General features: G+C 40.8%; 1 protein-coding gene across 1 annotated transcript in view; it reads right to left on the bottom strand.

The window, feature by feature from the left end:
* CUL3 (cullin 3) overlaps positions 1-18753 on the bottom strand; it is a 54841-nt gene extending 36088 nt beyond the window's left edge. The window contains exon 1 of the mRNA XM_085069642.1: positions 18264-18753. Coding sequence (XP_084925768.1) covers positions 18264-18329 — 66 coding nt within the window. The 5' untranslated portion in view covers positions 18330-18753. The remainder of the gene's footprint in view (positions 1-18263) is intronic.
* Between the last annotated feature and the right edge of the window lie 2004 nt (positions 18754-20757).

Raw genomic sequence — 20757 nt, 5'->3', positions numbered from 1 at the left:
TTGTACTGTAACACTGATCTGCTTCACCAGACCCCAAATCAACCTGCACAACAAAACATCATGTCTGACACAGATTTAGCAAACTTAGTCATCTGCTTGAGCTAACTAGGGACTAGCTGAGGTACTAACAGCCAAAGAATGACATACCTACATCACTGTACCTACCATTTAAATAATTATAGATACCACTGCAAACCACCACAAATGTCCAACATTAACACCTGCATTCAACATATTCCCTTTGCACAAATTCAGTTAAATACTTTTCCAAAGGACATGCACCAAGAACTAAGCATCTGCTTGATCTGTTATTCAGATGCTGTATACTTCAGTAAATAGAAGAAAAAGATTCAGAGGAGAGAAACTCATTAGAAATAGTATCAATACAACAGCAAACTTCTATCTAGTACTTAGTGTGAATCATTTCCCAATCATGCTTTACCAATGCAAAGGTGCTTCAATATATGTCTTATAGATAAAGCAGTATCTCGGATTGCATGTAAGTGTAGCAAAGAAAAAAAAAAAATCAGATGTCAGTATTGCTGAAAGTTCGTGATTCAGCCAAGTTTCATCACCCAAATGAAAAAAGAACCCAAACACTTTTTAACAGAAACAATTTGGTTTCGTTTATACAAGATCAGGAACTGATTTAGCATTTTATAGCTAAAAGAAAAAGGATGAAGAGAGAACGGAAAAAAGTTGCTATTCCCGAAATAACTATGGGAAGTGAAAATATCCCAGAGTCTATTAATACTGTCAAAGTAGTCTTGACAATAAGAGCTGAAAGTATGAAATGAGTAAAGAATAATGGTATGACATTATAAAGGAAAATCATGATCAGCCCTAATCTACCTTTCCTTAGCCTTCCACCAAAACCCACTAAGTGAATAAAGATATGAAGACTACATTTGACTGCATTTGTAATGAAACACAATTATTTAGCAGATTTTTTTTTCATTCCAAGCACATTTTTTACACATATTTTCAAAATATCATGTCAAGTTTTCTAGTCATGACAAATAACAATACAGCCCACAATAAAGATAAGCCATTCACCTCCTTGGAAGGGAACAGCCTTCTGAATAAATTCAAAACAAGACACACAAACTCCTGTGCTGCTCATCTTTTGGAGTTTTGGTTAAATACAAAGATTTTTATTATAAAAATAATCCTATCGCTACTTTTTTCACTCCTCTGATACCATATCCACTTGACTACTAAACTTTATATACCCCAAACTTAAGATGTGTCATTACATAGCTAAAAAATCACAAACACATTGAAAAACTTCTAGCTCCCTATCTCCTAAAAGCAAAGCCTCAAAGTACCAGAGGAATGGTGGATGCAATGTCATAGGTCCCTCCACACTTCTTCCTTATTCTGCTATGCACAGCATTGAAAGGTCAGTAATTTTGGTTTTAATTTGCATTTGCTACACTGGTGCTTCCTCAGGGAAGTTACTTTCTACAGCCCTCCTGAAGCAGCAATTTTACAAGTACTGATAACGAAGGCAACCATTTAGATTTGCACATAGCAATCCAAGTAAAAGCTTTTCAGTTTTCCTTTCAAAAAAAGGTTTTGTTTTCAAACAATGCAGAGACTCTCCTTGTTAATCAAAACCCTCTCAGCCAATACAATCTTTTTATCTCAACTGCAATTTAATTGCACACTGTATTATAAGAAAAGGTATGATCTGTATAAACCTGGCAAATCACTGGACACCAGTTTGCAGAGGTATTACAGTGTTCCTGTTTCTGGGTTGGTTACAGTGAACATCTCTGGATGTTACATACAAGGATAATGTATGCGATACAACAAGGATACAACATATGCGATCATTCAGATCTGTTCAGCAAAAAGCTAGAAGTCAAATGTTTAATTCTTGTACTTTTAATCCAAATGCTACCAAAAAACTGAAGGAATGATTGCAACATTATTTGCTCCTAAGTCCTTCAATACAAACAAAAACACAGAGCGTTTTGCCACATAACAATTGACATACCACGAGCTATTCTGAAAGCACAAGAAAGGTCCACAGAAGGTAATTTTAAGGAGTACACATCTCCGTGGGATACATATACAGAAATATTTGAAAAATTATTATAAAGTTATTTTATTACCTTTTAAGATTAAGCATTAAAAACTCTGCTTTTCAATGCAGCTTCCTATTCTGCTTCTGACACAGATTAACATCTGTAAGGTTTTACAGGAACAGGTTTGCTCAAGTTCTAGGATATCAAGTTAGAAGAGCACTGCCTTCCAAAAAGATCTAGCATAGCTAACTTGTTTGCAGCAGTGTTTTCTAACAAAGCAAAGACTCCTAATACTTTAAATAATTCCATTCTATTTGGCAGTAAGTCACTGCAGTAAAGTTTGAGCAAAAATGAATTATTTCCTCTCTGCTGCTGAAAAGTTGTTTAGCATTTAAGCAGAAGAGGTCTTCCTGTATTCTCAAGGGTAAGTAAGAATTGCAATGACTAAATCTATTCTTGGATTATTTAACTTATAGGTTCATTTCTTTTCATCCCCATTCCTTAAGTCAGGCTTGTTGGCAGATTTAAAATCCAAAAAAATAACCAGTAAGTTTTTGATGCTACTAGAACACTGGCATTTTTCAGAATTCTCTAAAAAAGCATCTCTGAAAAGAGAACTGTGATCCTAATCCCCCAGTCTGACCCAACAATGACGATTTATGCAACTCTCTAGATCCCTAGCAACAAAGTCCGTAAGTGATCCACAAATACAGGATCAGAACCCAGATGTTTTTCCATGTTCATTCCCAGATTTCTCCTAATGGTTGTATTTTAGAAGTGAAATCCACAGTTAGAATACAGTTGCCTTGCTTGTGTCTTGTATTCTTGCAGATTTAAACACAACCCAGATTGCTGCTTCTGCTGGTCTTTGAGAAAAACCACACAGGTCTGGAAAGGCTTTCAGAAGCAAAATCCCAGTGATTTCAGTAGTGTCTACACACCCAGATTCACCAAGATAGTAAGAAGCCAGTATCCAAGCAGAGGAAATGTGTTAATGTACTCGCGCTTATCTGAACATTACCTTTCTTGGGGAATGGGAAAGAGACCAAGTCTGTTATTGGCAGGAGAGAGAGCTGTTTATACGAAGCCGCTGGTTGGAAAACTTCCACACACTGCTGCCCAAATGCTAATGATTCAAAGATACAACTCGAGCACAAACATCTGAACTCAGAGTGTAGCATAAGTACATCTTGAGGAAATTAGACTAAAATGTCAGTGTACATGAAAGTGCAATCATTTCACAAAAAAAGAGACTGCACAGGACTCAAAAGGTCCTTTATTCCACAGTGCAGAGGATCACATACACTGAAGCCCCTTCCTTTAACAATGTTTGTCTACCTTATTAAAATCATCAAGTCAAATAAACAATCACTGTCAGCAATCTATTGCCATTATCACCTGTAAAGCAAGAAAAGCTGGGAAAAGTCCTGAAGAGACTTCTCAGTCTCTCAGTCCTAGAAGCTTACAGGCACCACCCCTTCCAAGTAACCTACCATACTATCAGAACAAGCAAAAGCTCAAATCTAGTTACTTTCTGATTAACATGTAACTTCATACAAAAAGTTAGTCATGCAGTTCAAAGGAAGTGCAACAACCCATCCTTAGGGAGAAGGAACAGCCCCATGCATTAATGCCTGTTGGGACCAAGGGCCAGAAAGGAGATCTGGCAGAAAAGAACCCAAGGCTCTTGGTTGACATCAATTTGATGACAAACCAATGGGCCCTTGAGGCAAGGAAGATTAATGGTATCCTAGGCTGTATTTGGAAGAATTGCCAGCAGGCCAAGGGCTCTACTCAGCACTGGAAAGACATGTAGAGCACTGCGCCCAATTCTGGGTTCCCCAGTATACGAAAAACACGAACATACTGGAGAGAATCCAGTGAAGGGCCACTAATAACCCTCTGGAGCACCTCTCACAGGAAGGACAGAGTCAACCTCTAGCGACAGCCGACAGAAACCCTAGAGTTTCCAATCAGTGTATGTAAAACCAAAAGGGAAAGGTGACTGGAAAGGGAAACCAGCCTCTGCTGTGGCGCTCAGTGACAGGACCAGATACAATGGGCACAAATACAGGAGATTCCTCATGATCATCATTAAAACTTTTTCATTATGTGGGTGACCAAGTACTGCCACAGGTTGCTTGGAGAGGCTGCAGAGTCCCCAACCCTGGAGATATTCCAAAGCCATCTGGATACAGTCCTGAGCAACTGGCTCTAGTGATCCCACCTGAGCAGTGGAGCACGACAAGATGACCTCCCAAAGTGCCTTCCAAACCTCAACCACTGGGTGATGTGGTGATCCACATTACAGCTGTAGGCTGAGGAAGCCAGGAAATCAGGGCTCCCTGAGTAAATGTGACCTTTTCAAAATCCCCGTACCAGTCTTCCAACAGAAATGCATTGTAGGATAACCAAGGTGAGCAACAAAATAATTGTGGTCACCAGTGCAACCTGGCACTTGCTTCCTAGCTTCTACCAACTATGGTAAAAAAACAACACCAAAACTCCCAGGTTCAGGAACATCCAACATATCTGCTGCTGGAAATCCATACTACTTTGCAGAGAAATAAATGCTTTGGGGTATAATTTCCATTCCATTTACTTTAACTTTTACAACAGCTTCCTCCAAACACAACTTCATTCCATATTCTTGTCAGTTTAGCTTGTCATCATTTTGCCCTTAACGCTACAGAGCTTGCTCCTCTTATATAACCATGCTTGAAATGCTGTGAACTGCAAGGAGAAGTTACAGGAGTAAACTGCTAAGAGTCTGCTGAACTCTTGATAGCTTATACCAGCTTAAAGTAGCTTCTTAACAAAAGGTGGTTAGGGAAAAAGTGAAGAAGAGGTAAAAATATGTCCTACAGAATGTCAGGAGTATCCACAAAGGTCCACCAGCAGCAAGAGGAGACACACAAACCGCTACTCTCAAGATTGTTGACTAGATACAGCTTCTCATCCTTCCTGCTGAAATTTCTAGACAAGTTCTATAAAGTTGCCACAAAGATCTCAGACCAAACAGGCCATTGTTAAATCTCAGAAGTTTTGACAGACTGTCAACACACTTGCAGGACATTTTTACTCTCAAAAAGGTTGCAAACACTACTACTCAGTTTTTCTACAGCATAGCTTGCAGAGTGTTTATCTCAATTCTACAAATTAGCAGGTGAAACACGTCAATCTGAAAGTGATTACTGCAGAACAAGGTTTCTCAAGGTTTTAAAAAAAAACCCAACCATCTGCCTCATTCCTTTCCATGGCATCCTTCACAAATCTAATACCACAGAGCACTGGGATGAGAACCAACTGAAATTACAAAATACAGGTGTTTATGCTCTCTACCTTGAAGGGAGTGGATACCAAAAATTAAAGTTCACTAGCAGTGCTGGGAATAACATTTGCACTTAAAAATTGTAACCTCTTGTCCCTCCCCCAGTTCCGATCCCTCCGCAGACAAAACAAGAAGGGTCTGACTGTGTCATCTAAAACTGACACCACAGGGGCACAGTCCATGAGGCAAAGGAGCCTGTCAGCAACAGTCTCCCCTTCCACTGCAAGACAGGGCATTCATCAAGATGGTATTAAATAGTGTGTTACACAAGAAGTCAGTATCCTTAGCCTGTATCCTTCATTCTGGATGAAGTTTGGCTGAGGCTATCAGGAAAAGGGCAAGAGCAGCACATTTCCTGCCTCAGAACCTAATCACTATTTGAATTTTTACAAACCCTTTGAATATTGTTAATTTAAAAGACAAGAATTTACAATGGCAGAGATATATTGTCTAGCATTTGCTCCAAGAATATCTCTGAAAAATGGCATATTAAGATATGGACCTACATTTTCTTCAACTACAGAGCAGATAAAATGTACTCCTATAAATGTTAAATGGAGAGCTCAATACCCACACTTTCCTGAGTCCTGAAGTCTTCCTCACTGTGTAACAATGAGTACATCTGGAAGAGGATGCATGGGCTACACACACTTTCCCACAAATGAAAGCAACTGATCTCTGAACAACCAAAACCACCATACACAAGTTCCACAAAGTTCCTCAATAGCGTTATCTGAACAGGTTGACTGTGACACACCAAAAATGTGACTGGAAGCTAAGAACAGGAGCATGAAGAAAGTAAGGGGCACCCTGTCTCACTGCTCTTCTCCTGAATCTGGGCTATTAATCTCAGGACATCTGTGAAGAATCACAGGGAAGTCATAGAAATGTGCTACCAAAACTGTCTTGATAAGTAGGACACCTTTTGCTCCTAGATGATCTTTAGCAACAATCAAAGATGACAATAGAGTATTATCCACATCTCCTAAGGAGTGTCAGGAAATGCCTATTACACTATTATACTCCCTCAGAGGGTGTGTGTGGTGGGGGGGAATCAACACCTGTAGCTTGCTGGTGACATCTGCCAGTTGTCATTTACAATATTAAATATTGGCACAATTTTTAGTAGCTGTGTTTTGTTCTTCACTCTTCCCTTCATATTCAAGCATTGCCCTTGTTTGGTTGGGCAAACCCTACACTAAACTTCTCCAGATTCCTTCCACAAGGAATATTCACAGCCTGCACTGTGTTCCATTCCAGGCTCAGAAGATGAGCTGAGTAACCAGTGCTGAAAGAAATCCTCTGAAGGCCAATGGAAAAATCAACTCTAGTCTCACCCTCAGAAAGGCCTGAGCCTCTGCAAGCAGGGCTCCATGACAATACTCAATAAGAAATGCAGGAATTGCAATATCCACCTCTCCTTCCCAGGCTTTACTCAGCAGAAACAAGCAAAACATGGAATTAAATCAAAGAGGAGTCCTCCTTTGTCAACTGAAACATCCAAGAGCTGCAGTATTTTAGGTGAAACCATTTCCTTCTCCACTTTGCTTGAATGGGTTCTGCAGCACTGAAAAGCTGTTCTGCCAGTGTGGGGCAGATGGGTTGAGTAGCCTAAAAAGTGATTGCTCCTTAAAAGAAGGAGTCACCTCCTGCACAGTGATTGACAGATTTGGTTTACCTCCAAGGCAGAGTCTCAGAGCATGCTGGTCTGTTCACAAAACAAGTGCTGCTTTGGGGTAGGAGCTTGAAGAGGAAGGGGGGTTGGTTGATTGGTTTTAAGTTTTACAGCAAAATGTGATATGCTCCAGGAACTTATTTTTCTAGTAAATCCCAGGAAAAAAGATTTGTTTCTTCTCTCAAAATGTAACATTTCTCTGCATTACAACTAGGCCTGACAGGAGTTTCACTACAGAACAGCAATTTAACAGCCCATATGAAAAGTTTAAAACTTTTTTTTAATAGAAAATGTAATACTGCAGCGACAGTTTTGACATGTTTAGGAAACTGAACAAAATCAAGGATAAGATACTCTTTTATATATTATATCTCATATTTTAGGAACCAATTCAGAAGAATGACACGGATCTTGAACTGCCAACATACCTCTCTAACTCTAGATTTCAATTTCTATTTAATACAGTTTCCTTTTCTTTCACAAATGCCCTTCCTAATCTTTAGTCTTGCATATCTGTGGAACATAAAATGCTGAAGAGGAAAAAAATTGAGAAAAACAACTCATCCCAAACACCTGCTTCATCTGAAATGAGACTATAAATGACATACATTTGAGCAGCCATCACTTACCAGATAAACACAAGGCAAAAGACAATCCAAAAGCTTTTGTTTCATTTCTTTAAAAAAATGCAAAAAACAGAGACACTCAGAAGAGGCAAACAAATAATCTAAAACACAAAGTTACACAGTGGAGATTCTGTGAACACAGACAACTTTCTTCTCACAGACATTTATACACTTTCCTAACACTAATACTAATGGACAACTACAAACTCTTATACTCCCCAAAAATCAACTTATGGGTTCAATTTGCAACTTATGATGCTCAACTTACAAAATGCACCTTCAGTCACTCCATTAATACAGGTAAAAAGAGCTCTCATTAACACAGACAAAAGCAGAATATTACTTGTCTGAGTGAGCCAATGAAAAATGACTGCTGGCTCACCAGTCTCATTTTTCATCCACTTATTGGTATCTATGAATTCACACAGATCAGTATTCAAAGTTCTCTACAAAAACTGTATCAGTTGGTTAAGTAAAAACACAGGATAATCAAAACTTGGTAAAGTCTGCATCTGTGTTCACATATACAAATTTTAACTCTGTCTCTTATACACTCATCTGCCTTACTAATTATTTTCCACAAGACCCAAATTGCTTGAAATGAGTATATGCTTTAATCAGCAAAGATTAATGGATGTTGTCCCTCCAACATGGCTGGATGCTGAGGAAAACACCAGAATAAACTTCTTTTCAACATAAATTTGCTAAGGTGCTTCTATTCAGACAAGAGACTTTATTCTACAGTTGCATGCTTTGCCCAAAGAGGACAGCAGAATAGTATTTAATTAAAATACAGAAATCCAAGATTTTAAATAAAATCTTTTTCTCCCCAGCATCTGTGAACAAACCTAAATGCATTTCAAATATCAAAAGGCATTAGCTGTGAATGAGTATATCTCCCTTGCTATGATGCAAGTTTCTGCCCACCTGACATTACGTTATGAAACTCCTTTTTTAAAAAGTTGTATTTAAAAGAAAACAATTGGTTTTGTTCAAGCTTCTCTAGAAGAACTGAACTGATAAGAGGCTAAATCTAGGAAGTTCTAGCTCAAAAGACAGTTGTCACTGATACAGAATGGAAGTGCTTATACAGCCAAAAGAGTGACATTGCCTGTATTAACCAAGGCTCTTTCATAAACATTCAGTGACATTTCTACAGTGCTCGTTACTACAGCACCTGAAAATGGAGAACTATAAAACACCTGCAGTGAAACTACTGATTTCCCAAGAGCACTTCAAACTAACAAGGGAAAAGAAGAACTGTCTATACTGCTGTATATATACTCTCTCTATATACTATATACTGCTTTATACTGTCTATACTCCTACTTCCTTGGAAACTCAGAGCTGAAGTCCATATCTAAGTTTACACACCAGAAAGTCTGTTCATTCACTTTTAGCTTTGCAAAATAACAGAAGCATTTTCACACATGAAGTAAACTTCTGACTTATTTTAGTAGATGCACTGACCACTTATGGTGCAAGTAACACATCGGTAAAAGAAGAGTGTATATTGTGTCAAGATTGTTAAACTCCAGAAAAACCCGTTGGGAGTGAAATAGAGGAAGAAATAGAAGGATTCAACACCAAAGATTGACCTACTTCCTCTGTCCTGCCCAAAAGAATAAAATTATCAATATTTTGAGACTAATGAGAAGTTCAGAGTTCTCTTGACTAATTTCAGAAGTCGTAATCCTAAAACAACTTTCCTCAAATTAAAGCTGGGGGAAAAAAAAATTAAAAAGGCTTGTGGTAACAGGAGGAAATATGTTCCTGAAAGAAATACAATAGCTTTGTTTCTATGCTAAACAAAGTTGGTGATAAAAGAAATATTTGAACCTAATTAGAACAGCAGAAGACGGAACAAAGAGAAGCTGCATTTCTGGGAGTGAATCATCCCTCTCATGTCTGTAGCATCCTGGAGGTCTAGCAGGTGTGGTGAGGGACAGGTACAGCTCAGCTGTGTGTCTGTGGCTGTCAAACGGGCTCTTGGCAAAGGTGAAACGACAAGACAGTGCAAACAGTGGTACAAGATTTTATACATTATGGGGCATGTCTTTCCCCATTTCCCAACAGGGACAAATCCTAAAAATTTCATTCAAGTCATTTAGCATTCCACTGCAATAAAAGTTTGTAGGAGCCAAGGACAAGCTTTTCAAAACCTGAGGACTGTGTGACTATGAGCAAATTACACAAAGTACACTTGCCTGCAAATTTTCTCAAAGCAGCTTACTCAGGATAAGGGGCCATGTGCAGCCTCTTACACTGCAGGAGAAGGAAGGTGGCTCATTCCTCTTCCACTGGAATTACTTCAATTTACTAAAGACTTGAAAGCAGAAAGGGAAGTTGTTTGCTTATGTATAACATAACAAGATTTGCTAGCAAAGATTGAAGATTGCTGGGAATCTCAAATTTTCATGGGACAGAGGTCCCTGACTCTCTCTCTTCATCTCCTTTTACACCAGTGTGGGATCTCAGCGTTGCAGGTAACGTGCAGCAGGTTGTCTTGAGAGTGCCATAACTGACAACAGATCACTGTCAGCACCATTATAGCCCAGGCTACTCACATCATTCCTAACTCTAAATTTAGAGAAATATTGTTTTTAACATAGTCAAAACAGATAGAAACATTGATTCAGTATGTGATCATATGTCAATTTAGTTTTAAGACCATCACCCAACAAACACAACGACTACAATGTTGAAATAAGAAATCTTAATTTAATAAGGGATTAAATTAATTAGGTTTTTTTAAAAAAAGCTTTTGTATTGGTGATTTGTACAATATCAACATTATAATAACCTTAAAGAATAACAGAGATGCTGCATGCCTCAATCTCAGTTAAGAAGTGTCAAAGGAAAGCAATGCTGTTCTACACCCCTTCTGTGGAAGGCACCAAGTCTCCTCAGAGGTATCATCTCTCTGAGTAAAAAAAAAAAATCCATTAGTTCATTAACTTTGCAGCTTTGGTGACCTGAATTCAGAAAGCTTCCCTGAACCACAAATAGCCCATTCCTCGCCTACTCAACACTCAAGGCAAATCCCACAAGAATTATTTCTGTTTTTTTTCAATTAACCTACAAGTAGTTCAGTATTTTACAATTGTTCAAAAATCAACACTATTTAAAGAGGAAATCTGTGAAATACACACCAGCTTATACAGATTGTAGACATTTCCTGTAGTCATTTCAAAACAAGGAACACAATGAATGACTTGAGGGGGATAAAGGAAGAACGGGAGATGGTGGGGCTGAAGGGCCTTGAGAGGTTTTGGGGGTTTGATGACAACTCCTCCTCCATAATAACAGCAGAACAATTAGAGAACTTGCATAGGAATTGAAAGACAAAATTTTATGGTAAACAGAGACCAACAGTGCAAAATTCTTTTTTCCCCTCAGCTTACTTCAGGTAGGAGAAGGAAGACACAATTAATATGTCTCTTACAAATCAATACCCCTGTGTCCTGACAATAAACTCTCTCTGGGGAGTTTTTGTACCACACAGTGCATACACCATGATCAGATGCAGAGATCAGCAGTGACTGGAAGACTTAAGACTAACACTGAAATGACTGTAATAGAAAAAAATTCACAGCTGTATAGAAAACTAAATCCATGTATATAACAAAAAAAAAATAGGTCCACTCAGATGCTATCAACATTTTAAAAACAAAACTAGTGGGGAAGTAAAGTGTTTATTTCAATAAAGATTCTTCACACACAAAATATAAGAAACAGACATGTACAGCCTATGCTCAGACCACATGCAGTCTAAGAAATTAATGTTATGAATTTATTATATAAGCTTGTCCAACTTTATATCGTTCACATGCATAATTGAAGTTACTGCCTTAATTTATGTTTATTCTCATTACCATTAAACAAAAATTGGCATTTCCACAAACGTACCTCATTCATAACCATAAACCAACAAAGCAAGTTATCTGTTCAAATTCTGCATAGCATTATACCTTTTTTAAACAATAAGCAAGACAGTTTCAGCCCTCAAACACTGATTTTATACATAGCTAATTACAGAACTGAGGCCACTCCACTGCAAACAACAGCCAAACATAAATGTTTACTACAGTTTTGTCCTCCTTGCAGTACTCAGGCATTAAGTGCATTTTTTGCCTTTCCTAAAATGTTAAAAGTCAATATGGAAGTCCTTTTGTTAAGCCATCTAACAGTATTTACTTATGCTGAGATGCAAGTACTTGCACCTTCAGAAAAGAAACAGTCATTTAAAAATTCTACTGGCTTTAACTGACCTTCAGAAAAATAAAATGATAATGTGATAAAAAGTATGCTTGGCCATGCTGTAGTTTTTGACAATGCTACTTTCTTGCTCCGTTTCCACAAAACCTGACTCAGAATGAAAAGTATGACCTTACTTCTCAAGAGCTGGTTTTCCACTTGTACAGCTACTAGAAATCAAAGATAAGATCCAGTGATCATTTGTACAAGGTCAAGTACCTATTTTAGACTGTAACACAATCACTGTGTTTTATGAATGGACTCAATCAAACTATCTTAAGAAAAATCTGTCCCAGTCTATCACAAAATGTTTTCACCACATACAGAGAGACTGACACTGCACATCAGTCATGGTGATGAAAATTTAAAAGCACTTGCACCAGGACTACCTGCCCTACAGATCAAAGCCTAAGACTTTAGAATACCCGTTTGAAATTCTGAAAAATGGGGTCACTTATGCTGTGTACACCTGTCCAGAACAGATTAAAAAGAAAATTTTGAAAAATTGTACTATCTCAATAGAAAAAAGCCTATTTTTATGTTACATACTACTATTACAATTATTCATGTAGAATATAAAAAAATTACTCATCAGTTTTATAGCTACTCTGGAAGTTCTTTTACCTACCACTACCAGGGAAAAAGAGTAATTCCTGTTTAATAATGCATTACTGTACAACACGAGTGAAGGGATGGAGAAACCTAATGAAGCCAGTTGAAAAAGCTCAGATTGAATTAGCCAGCATAAAAATCTTAACAGAACACTTCAACTTTAGCCTTGTAGTCCTCCGCAAAATCAAGCAAATTTCAAATACAGCAAGATCCATAAATGGCAGTGCTCCTTCCTCTGCCATGCAGAGGCATTGGCTCAAAACTCTACATCAACTCAAATGATGATTGCTCAGAACTTAAGACCCAGTTAACAAGGAAAACAAAGAAAATTTGCAATGGAAACGCGAACATCTACAGAACTGAGGAATGCTAACGAGATTAGGTTAGGCAAAAACTAAAACATAATATGCACTGTGTGTCACAAAAAACCCAACCAAACAAAAACCTACCTACAACTATTCAGACTACCCTGGAATTAGTGCTATTACCTCATAAAAATTCTAAATGTCTTATTAGGACATTCAGTTTGCTTACAGCATTTCATTAAAGAAAAATAGTTGTGAAAACTAGCAGGACTTCATAAAGTTAACTGACCAGTAAATAGCAAGTATTTCCATATTTTTTTTTAATTTGCACCAAAACACCTTCCTTTGAATAAGATAAACAGTGTTTTAGTTTTTTGGCCTGTTTTATTCTCAGTTTTTAAGCCTACCAAAATTTCAGTAGTGAATATCAACTTATGACCACAAAGGCTCCATAGGTTAATAGCTAAGATGCTCTCACAAATATGTCTGAGAACATAAAGTAATTAAGATTCACAAGCCAACCACGTAAAACATGCAGTTAACCAGGTGATCTTGCAGCACTTGGTATGTTCACATTATTTTATTCAGAGTTGAAAAAGCCTGCAGTAAACCACCTCCCAAATCCACTCTTTTGCCACCTTCCATGCCTCTCCACGCTCTCCCCAACACTGCATGCAGGCTCTGAGGGTTATAAGCCAAAGCAGATCCTCACGTACCACTTACATAACCTGAATGCTTCAGAATGTAACCACACTTCAGTGGTTCTTCTAGGGGCTAGCTGCTCGAAGATGCTCAAGATGGACAAAATTTACACCAACTTCTGGAACTGAGAGATCCACACATTGCAGGTTGAAGCATAAATTTAACAAAGCTCATCTCAACTTGCATCATCAATTCCCCAACACTCAAAACAAACCACAGAAGCAGTTGGTGCTCCCTGAAAAAAAAAAGCCTGCTGCCTACACAAAGCCTAGAACAAGTGGCTGTTAGATTGAGGAGAAAGGATTGCTGGCAATGAAAATATGAGTCTTAATGCCTTCTCATGGAAGAGCTGGAGTTATTTACTTCTAAGTTTACATAACTTTCTTTGAGGAAGAATTAATATCAATTGATAAACAGTTGAAAGAAATGAAAGGCTGTCTTTCTGCACAAGATTGAACAAAATGAGAATTTTCTTGGGCACAAATATTTAAAATAAAATTTGTCAGTGAAGCTTATATATTTTTTAAAGTCTTTCTCTGTTGCAACTGCATGTGTAGAATCTCTCCAAAGGCTGCGCAGAATTCATAATGTAACTATGTAACACTGATCCACCAAAATAGTTCTGAGAACTGGCAAAACACTACTTTGTAGCACTGCTCTAGAGAAAAGAGACAGCTCTGCAGGAAAAGAAAATTATTGAAAGCATTAAAAAAAAAACCCCTCTAACTGTAATGATCAAATCCAATAACCTACACTAGATCATGCTGGTTTTCAGAAAGATCTGTCCAGCCAATTTCATGGTGACACCTGCATTTAGAGAAGAATGAGTTCTTGCAAAAAAAGTTCATTCAACACAGATAAATGTTACTTGTTTAACTTTTGAAAATGAATTCCCCAAATGCTTCCTGAATTCTCACATTCTGTTTATTCCTGTAAGAAATGTGCACTTTTTTTACCACATAAAACTTTTCCATCAAAACACATTTAAGGCTACAGTTTTCCACTAGCTAACCAGTCACAGCAAACCAGCTCAAATACACTTGCAGGAAACATAATTTATACATTCTAGATCTCCGTTACAGAAATCACATCTCTCCAAAAGTTTTAAATGCAAATTGACCATTTTTTGGCAACATTTTGCACTCTTTTTTTTAGATAACTAAGTCATCTTAAAATCAGATTTGTTGAAAATTTGTTTGAGAGCTTTGAAAGTACACCTGTAGCCAGTAGTACTGGGCTCAGAGTTAATCAATGAGAGCCAATTTGAGACCCTGAGAGTACCTTTAAACCAGGGAAGGAAACAACTCCCAAAACTTCTTCAAAACAGGTGCAATTAATTCATGTTCTGTAGTTGTATCAAACCTGCATTTGCATATAATGCACATGCATTCAGCAGACTACTGCACTCTTCCAAATAATAAAAAAACCCCAACTTACTAACTACAGTCAACTTCCATCATGGACAATTACTTGACATTTCTGAAATTTGGTTATTTTTAGCATCCATATTCATATCTGTTGCAGTATGCATGAATTTGAAGCAACAAGAAAAAAAGGAACCTTCTGTCACTCAAAAGTCCTCTTACACTGTTCCATCTCTGGCTTTAACATCACCCTGAATGCTCTCTGGATAGACCTTATATAAATATGGAACAGCTATATTTTATGGAGGTGTTAAAAGTACCAGAAGTGGATACTGAAAGTAGCACACTGGAAGTCTTCTACGGTGGTACATAAGGATAACTGCACAAGCTTAACCTCATGAGTTTGCTTTCCTGAACACACAACAAACTGCCTTAGAAATGTATTTCTATTATTCTTCCCAGGTTTGAAATATGCTCAAGTCTGAAGTCTCAGAGAATGCATCCTCATCTGGACTACTTCTGACGAAAACATTATCACCATCCTTAAGTCACGATGAGTAAGAGAACACAAGGAAGTTCTTTTTAGCAAGATAGTTTATAAATTAGGAAAAGAAATGCATTTTTTCTTTTGTGAAAAGAAAAACTGGTTGAACATACAGAAAACTGTTTTTCTCAGCTCCTCTTGATTACTGTACAACCCACTCCACAAAAACAGCGTACCCCATGTCGTTGCCCTTGACTTAAGAAAAGCACATCACAGCACATACCAGGAGCTAGAAAATCTTAATGAATGCTTGGGATGACAGATAATCTAGCACCAATTACAAGAATAATAGAAAAGAAATCTAGAATAAAAGAATTCCTAACTATTAAGATCTCCAGGTAGAACCCTGGTGCTTTTCCAATGTTTTGGTCCACTTCTACTAAATTTTTCATAAGGTGAAAAAGGTAAACTTAAGTAATGTTTGGCAAATTACTATTTCTCCTTTCCTTTAGCTATTATAAAACATAATAACAGAAGTATGAAACACTTTATAAAAATGTAAAATATTAAAAAACCAGAACTGACACGGAGGAAGTTATGCTAATATTGCTATGCTTCAGGAACATGACCTCTCCAATTTGGCTATTTCTAGCTTAATGTAATAGTAAATAGCTACCCCCAAGCAAGAAGCAAACTAATCTAAACCAGGAAGACCTCCTGAGGAAAGATGATCAATACAAAGACAAATTGAAGCAGCCTACAAAATCACCTCTGGAAGCACTCTTAATTGAGAGCCAAAGAGCAGAACCACCACTTTTGGGACAAAAGAACGAAGATCCATAGCTGCTGCATGAGTACTACATTTTCTAAACATAGACTCTACCCCCCACAAAATACACCTCATTGACACAAATAATCCTACTGCAGCCACTAGCACCAAGTCATTTCCTGGACCAGGCTTTACAACCACCTAGTCCTACACAAAACCTATGTTACAATTTTTACATCAACTACAGCTGCTGACTTCTACAGTTAAGAAAGGGAAACCCGTCCAAATCTCTCAGCAAAATACATGATAAATGCTTTATCAACAGGATTGTCAATAAAATGTCTTAGAAAAAAAAAAACTATCAGAGGGAACATCTGGAAAGTTGCTATCAACAACTGTCCCTAAACAGCTGTAGGCCTTGATGACTTGTGACTTACTGAATTATTTTAGGGAGAAGACACTTTGGTTTTCACCTTTTAACCTAGATATTCTTTAAGCAACTGAAAAGAAAGACAATGCCAGCAAAAACAGTTTAAAGACAATGTTTAACTAGGTAAGAACAGGGCTCCATTAGAGCATTTTTCACCCCTGCAAAACAAATTTCACATACAGAAGAGGTGAAAAATACAAACTTAAGTTTATCCCATTGTTAAGTCTGCCTTTGTTGTCTGACCCATAGCTACATATTCACAGTTGGAATACATGAACCTGTTTATCAAATTAGAAGACTGCTATTTTGGTGCAATTTGTTATAAAACATACACATTGCGTTTTTCATGGTTCATTTTTGTATAGGTTTTCCTACTACTTGCTAGTAAAAATATGGCCACAGTGCAGCAAGTCTTTTCCTTTATTTCTATAATCCAAAACTGACATTCTTGGAAAAGGTTTTTTAAAGAAATATATTAAAATGCAGAGATGAAAAACGTATCATCATCTAAAATTCCTAATTTCATAGCCTACTTTTTTCTTTCTACTCTTACTACTGAATGCAACTGTCATGATTAAAAGTAGAGGAAAGAGCAAAACAGCATAACTCAGATTGCTGTAAAGTTGGCTGCTGAGAATATAAAGAATCTTCTAATTTCATCAGCAAGAGTTTGGATGAAGCAAATATATTGATATATGCCTTGCCAGTGAAATGAGATAAACAGGTATGTCCAGTTTCTCTATAAAGGCACAGCACATTAGTTCTACACCACTGCCTACTGGGATCAGACGGAGCATCGAAAAGCTAACACCGAAACCTTAAAAGCCAGAAACTCAACTAAGTATCTTCTTTTTAACATGCACACCGCTGAACACACACACGCTTCCTGGTCATCCCCCGGCAGACTGAACCTTTTCTATGCCTATCGTTCCCCAACGCCATTACTCGTGCCGTAGTTGTTATTCTGTTGTAAGCTTTAATTGAACCGACTGTCAAAACACAGCAGCGTTACGGCACTTTAAATTAATAATCTGGCTCCTTCCTCTCTGTAACTCAAAGGGAAGGCACGCTCGCGACTCTGCCGAACCTGCAGCAAAGTTACCTATGCCTACATGTTTATAGTAACACCTTCAGAACAGCTGGCATTGTGCCACCTAAATTTTATAATCATACGACTTATAGCCTCTTATACGGAGCGGAGAGGGAAATAAATTCAGCTAGAGGAAACTCTGAAGAAGACATAAATAAATACTCCCCCCACACCTTCCGGGGCTAACTAATTTTGCTGATGAAGGCGCATAACCTTCGACTCCCTCTTTGAGGCCTTTTCCTTGAAAACAAAGAAATCAGCCCCCACTGTCCCCCTCCCCTCTGCCGTCCGTGGATTTTCATAATTGATTTGTTTGACTGATGAGAGAGGCGATAACCGCGGGGACCAGTTCGTCCGCCTCCCACTTGCCGTGCGGCACGGAGCACCGCTTCCCCGAGGAGCAGCTCCGCACGCTCCCCCGCCCCGCACGGCGCTCGGGCTGCCCGGGCCCGCCTGACAGCTCCCCCCGCCCCGCTCGCACCGCGGCCGCCCCTGCCCGCGCCCCGCCGCCCCGCCGCACAGCGCGGCCCACAGGGCGCCGGGGCCTGCGGAGGCCGCTCGGCCCGGCCCAGGCCCGGTACTCACGGGGAAGGCGCGGATCCGCATCTTGGTGTCCTTCCGGCTGCCCGTCCCCTTGCTCAGGTTCGACATCTTCGGGCCCGGCGGCGCCTCCGGCGCGGGGCGGCAGAGCCGGGGGACGCGCGGCGGGGCGGCGGACCCGGGAGCGGGGCCGGGGGAGGCCGCTGGCGACCTTCGCTGGGAGCGCGGCCCCCGGGGGGCGCGGAGGGCGCGGGGGCCGGACCGACCGGGCCGGGCCGGGCGGGAGAGGCGGCGGCGCGGGCCCCTCGCTCCGCTGGCGGCGCTTCCTTCAGCCTCCGCCGCGATGGCGGACAAACATCGCTCACTGCGCAGGGCCGGGCGCCCCCCCTTCCCTTCCTTCCCTTCTCTTCCTTCCCCTGCTCTCCTTCCCTTCCCTTCCTTCCCTCCCCTCCCACCGCCCGGCACACTCGGATCCGGCCGCGGTGGGGCGGGGGCGGCGGGAGGGCCGGGGGCGGGGGCGGAGGGGGGGCCTCTCCGCTCTCGCGAGACTTCCGCCGCTGTCGCGAGACGTCCCGTCTCCGGCGGGCCCTCAGCGCCGCGGCGGGCGGGGAGGGGAGGGCGGGGAAGGCGCGCGGGCGGGGCGGTGGCCGCTGATTGGCGGAAAGCGGCGCCGCGCGACGGGGGCGGGGCCAAGGCGGGCGGGCGGTGCGTCCCGTGAGGGGCGGCGGGGCCGCGGGCGGCCGGGGGCGTTCCCAGGCGCGCCGGTGCCGCGGGATCACGGAGTCAGCAGGGCTGGGAGACAGCTTAAAGTCATCCAGTCCTAGCGTCCGCTCAGCGCTGCCGCAGTAACCCCACAGCCACTAAACCACATCACCCGGCGCCACATCCACACGCCTCTTAAACACCTCCAGGGGTGGCGACTCCACCACCTCTCTGGGCAACCTAGTCCAATGCCTGGTCCATATCCCACTTGTCGGACTTGCGGCAGTTGTTTCACTAGGTTTAAAGTGCGGGGTTTGGTGCCATTACAGGGAAGTGCCAGTGGGCCTCGCTGTTGCTGCAGCCCCGCGGGCAAACGGGGCAAAAGCGCCTGCCCCGTGCCTGGTACCTGGTGTCAACCTGGCACTGCCTTCCTTTTCCTGCTCCTCGCCCTTGGAATTCTCCCGGCTGCCAGGGCTGCCCTGTGAATCATGTCAGCGGCAGGCGGGTCCCGCCGCACAGTGCCGTGGTGCAAGGCAGGTGTATCAACGATGCTCCGTCTGCACAGCGCCAGGTGTGTTCACCGCTGCTCCGTGTCTGCACAGTGCCGTGATGCAAGGCAGGTGTGTTCACCCGTGCTCTGTGTCTACACAGCGCCAGGTGTGTTCACCTATGCTCCGTGTCTGCACAGTGCCATGTGTATTCACCGATGATCCGTGTCTGCACAGTGCCAGCTGTGTTCACCTATGCTCTGTGTCTGTGCATTGCCAGGTGTATTCACCGATGCTCCGTGTCTGCACAGCGCCAGGTGTGCTCACCGATGCTCCGTGTCTGCACGGTGCCGTGATGCAAGGCAGGTGTGTTCACCTGTGCTCGGTGTCTGCGTCGCAGTGCATGCCTGAGAAATGAGGGTGCCACCTGAGGCAATGCTTCCATGTGCCCGCAGTTAAATATAGGTCGTTCAGCAAAGGGCAGTTGCTGTAGAATGGTTAGAAAATGTCAGATTCTCTAAGTTAGCAGAGGATCGCCTCTGAAAGTTAGGCTGGTGAGCCAGAAAGAATCCAAGTCCCAGATACCGGGGAACTGACTGAAAAGTTAGTGGGTTTAGAAGATGAAATGTGTGTCAAAACATGTCTTGCTCAAGATCCCCCAAAGGAAGTAAGTGGCACAGCCAGGAAGAGAATTTCTTTCGGGTGACTATTGAACTGGACTCTGAATACCAGGGCACTGTGTGATGCACATTTTGCATCCAGCTCCACGTACCTCCATCATTCCTCTTTTCCTATATATGCCTGTACACTGCTCATGTCTGCAGGGCACGGAAGCCGCATTCCTTCTCTGAGCTCGTTTACCTTCTGTAACAGTGATTTCACCAGTTTTGTCTCTTGGAGTTGGTTACAAACACTTCCTATTGGGACTATGCATGTTCATATATGACATATTTTTTTAATCTCCTGATCAGAATTAAGTATATACGCCTAGAGTAGGTGTTATATAAGAGCAACACAATAAACAACGATTGCAACATGACTGTGCAATAGGAACCAGTCCCTTTCAAAATTACAGTATAGTCAAAATGTAGATCAAAGAAAGATGAGATGAGAAGGAAAAGATTACCAGTTGTTAATACGAAGGATATGGCTTACACGTTGTTTCAGTATAATTTCAATGTCATTTCTCCTCCTAAGTACTTCCTTTGCCAAATGAGGACAACCTCTTATGTTAATATCATTTTTTTCCCATTCCATGACAGTTAAGATAAAGTCATTCGAAAAGGTTTGATTTTGACTCTTGTAAAAACAGTTTGCAGAACTAATTCAAAAGTAAATCTATACTAAAC

The sequence above is a fragment of the Lichenostomus cassidix genome, chromosome 9, assembly GCF_008360975.1.
Source record: "Lichenostomus cassidix isolate B80296 chromosome 9, HeHo_3.0, whole genome shotgun sequence".
NCBI classification, from domain to species: domain Eukaryota; kingdom Metazoa; phylum Chordata; class Aves; order Passeriformes; family Meliphagidae; genus Lichenostomus; species Lichenostomus cassidix.
The sequence above is the reverse complement of the archived record's forward strand: the minus strand, read 5'-3'. Positions and strand labels throughout refer to the sequence as shown.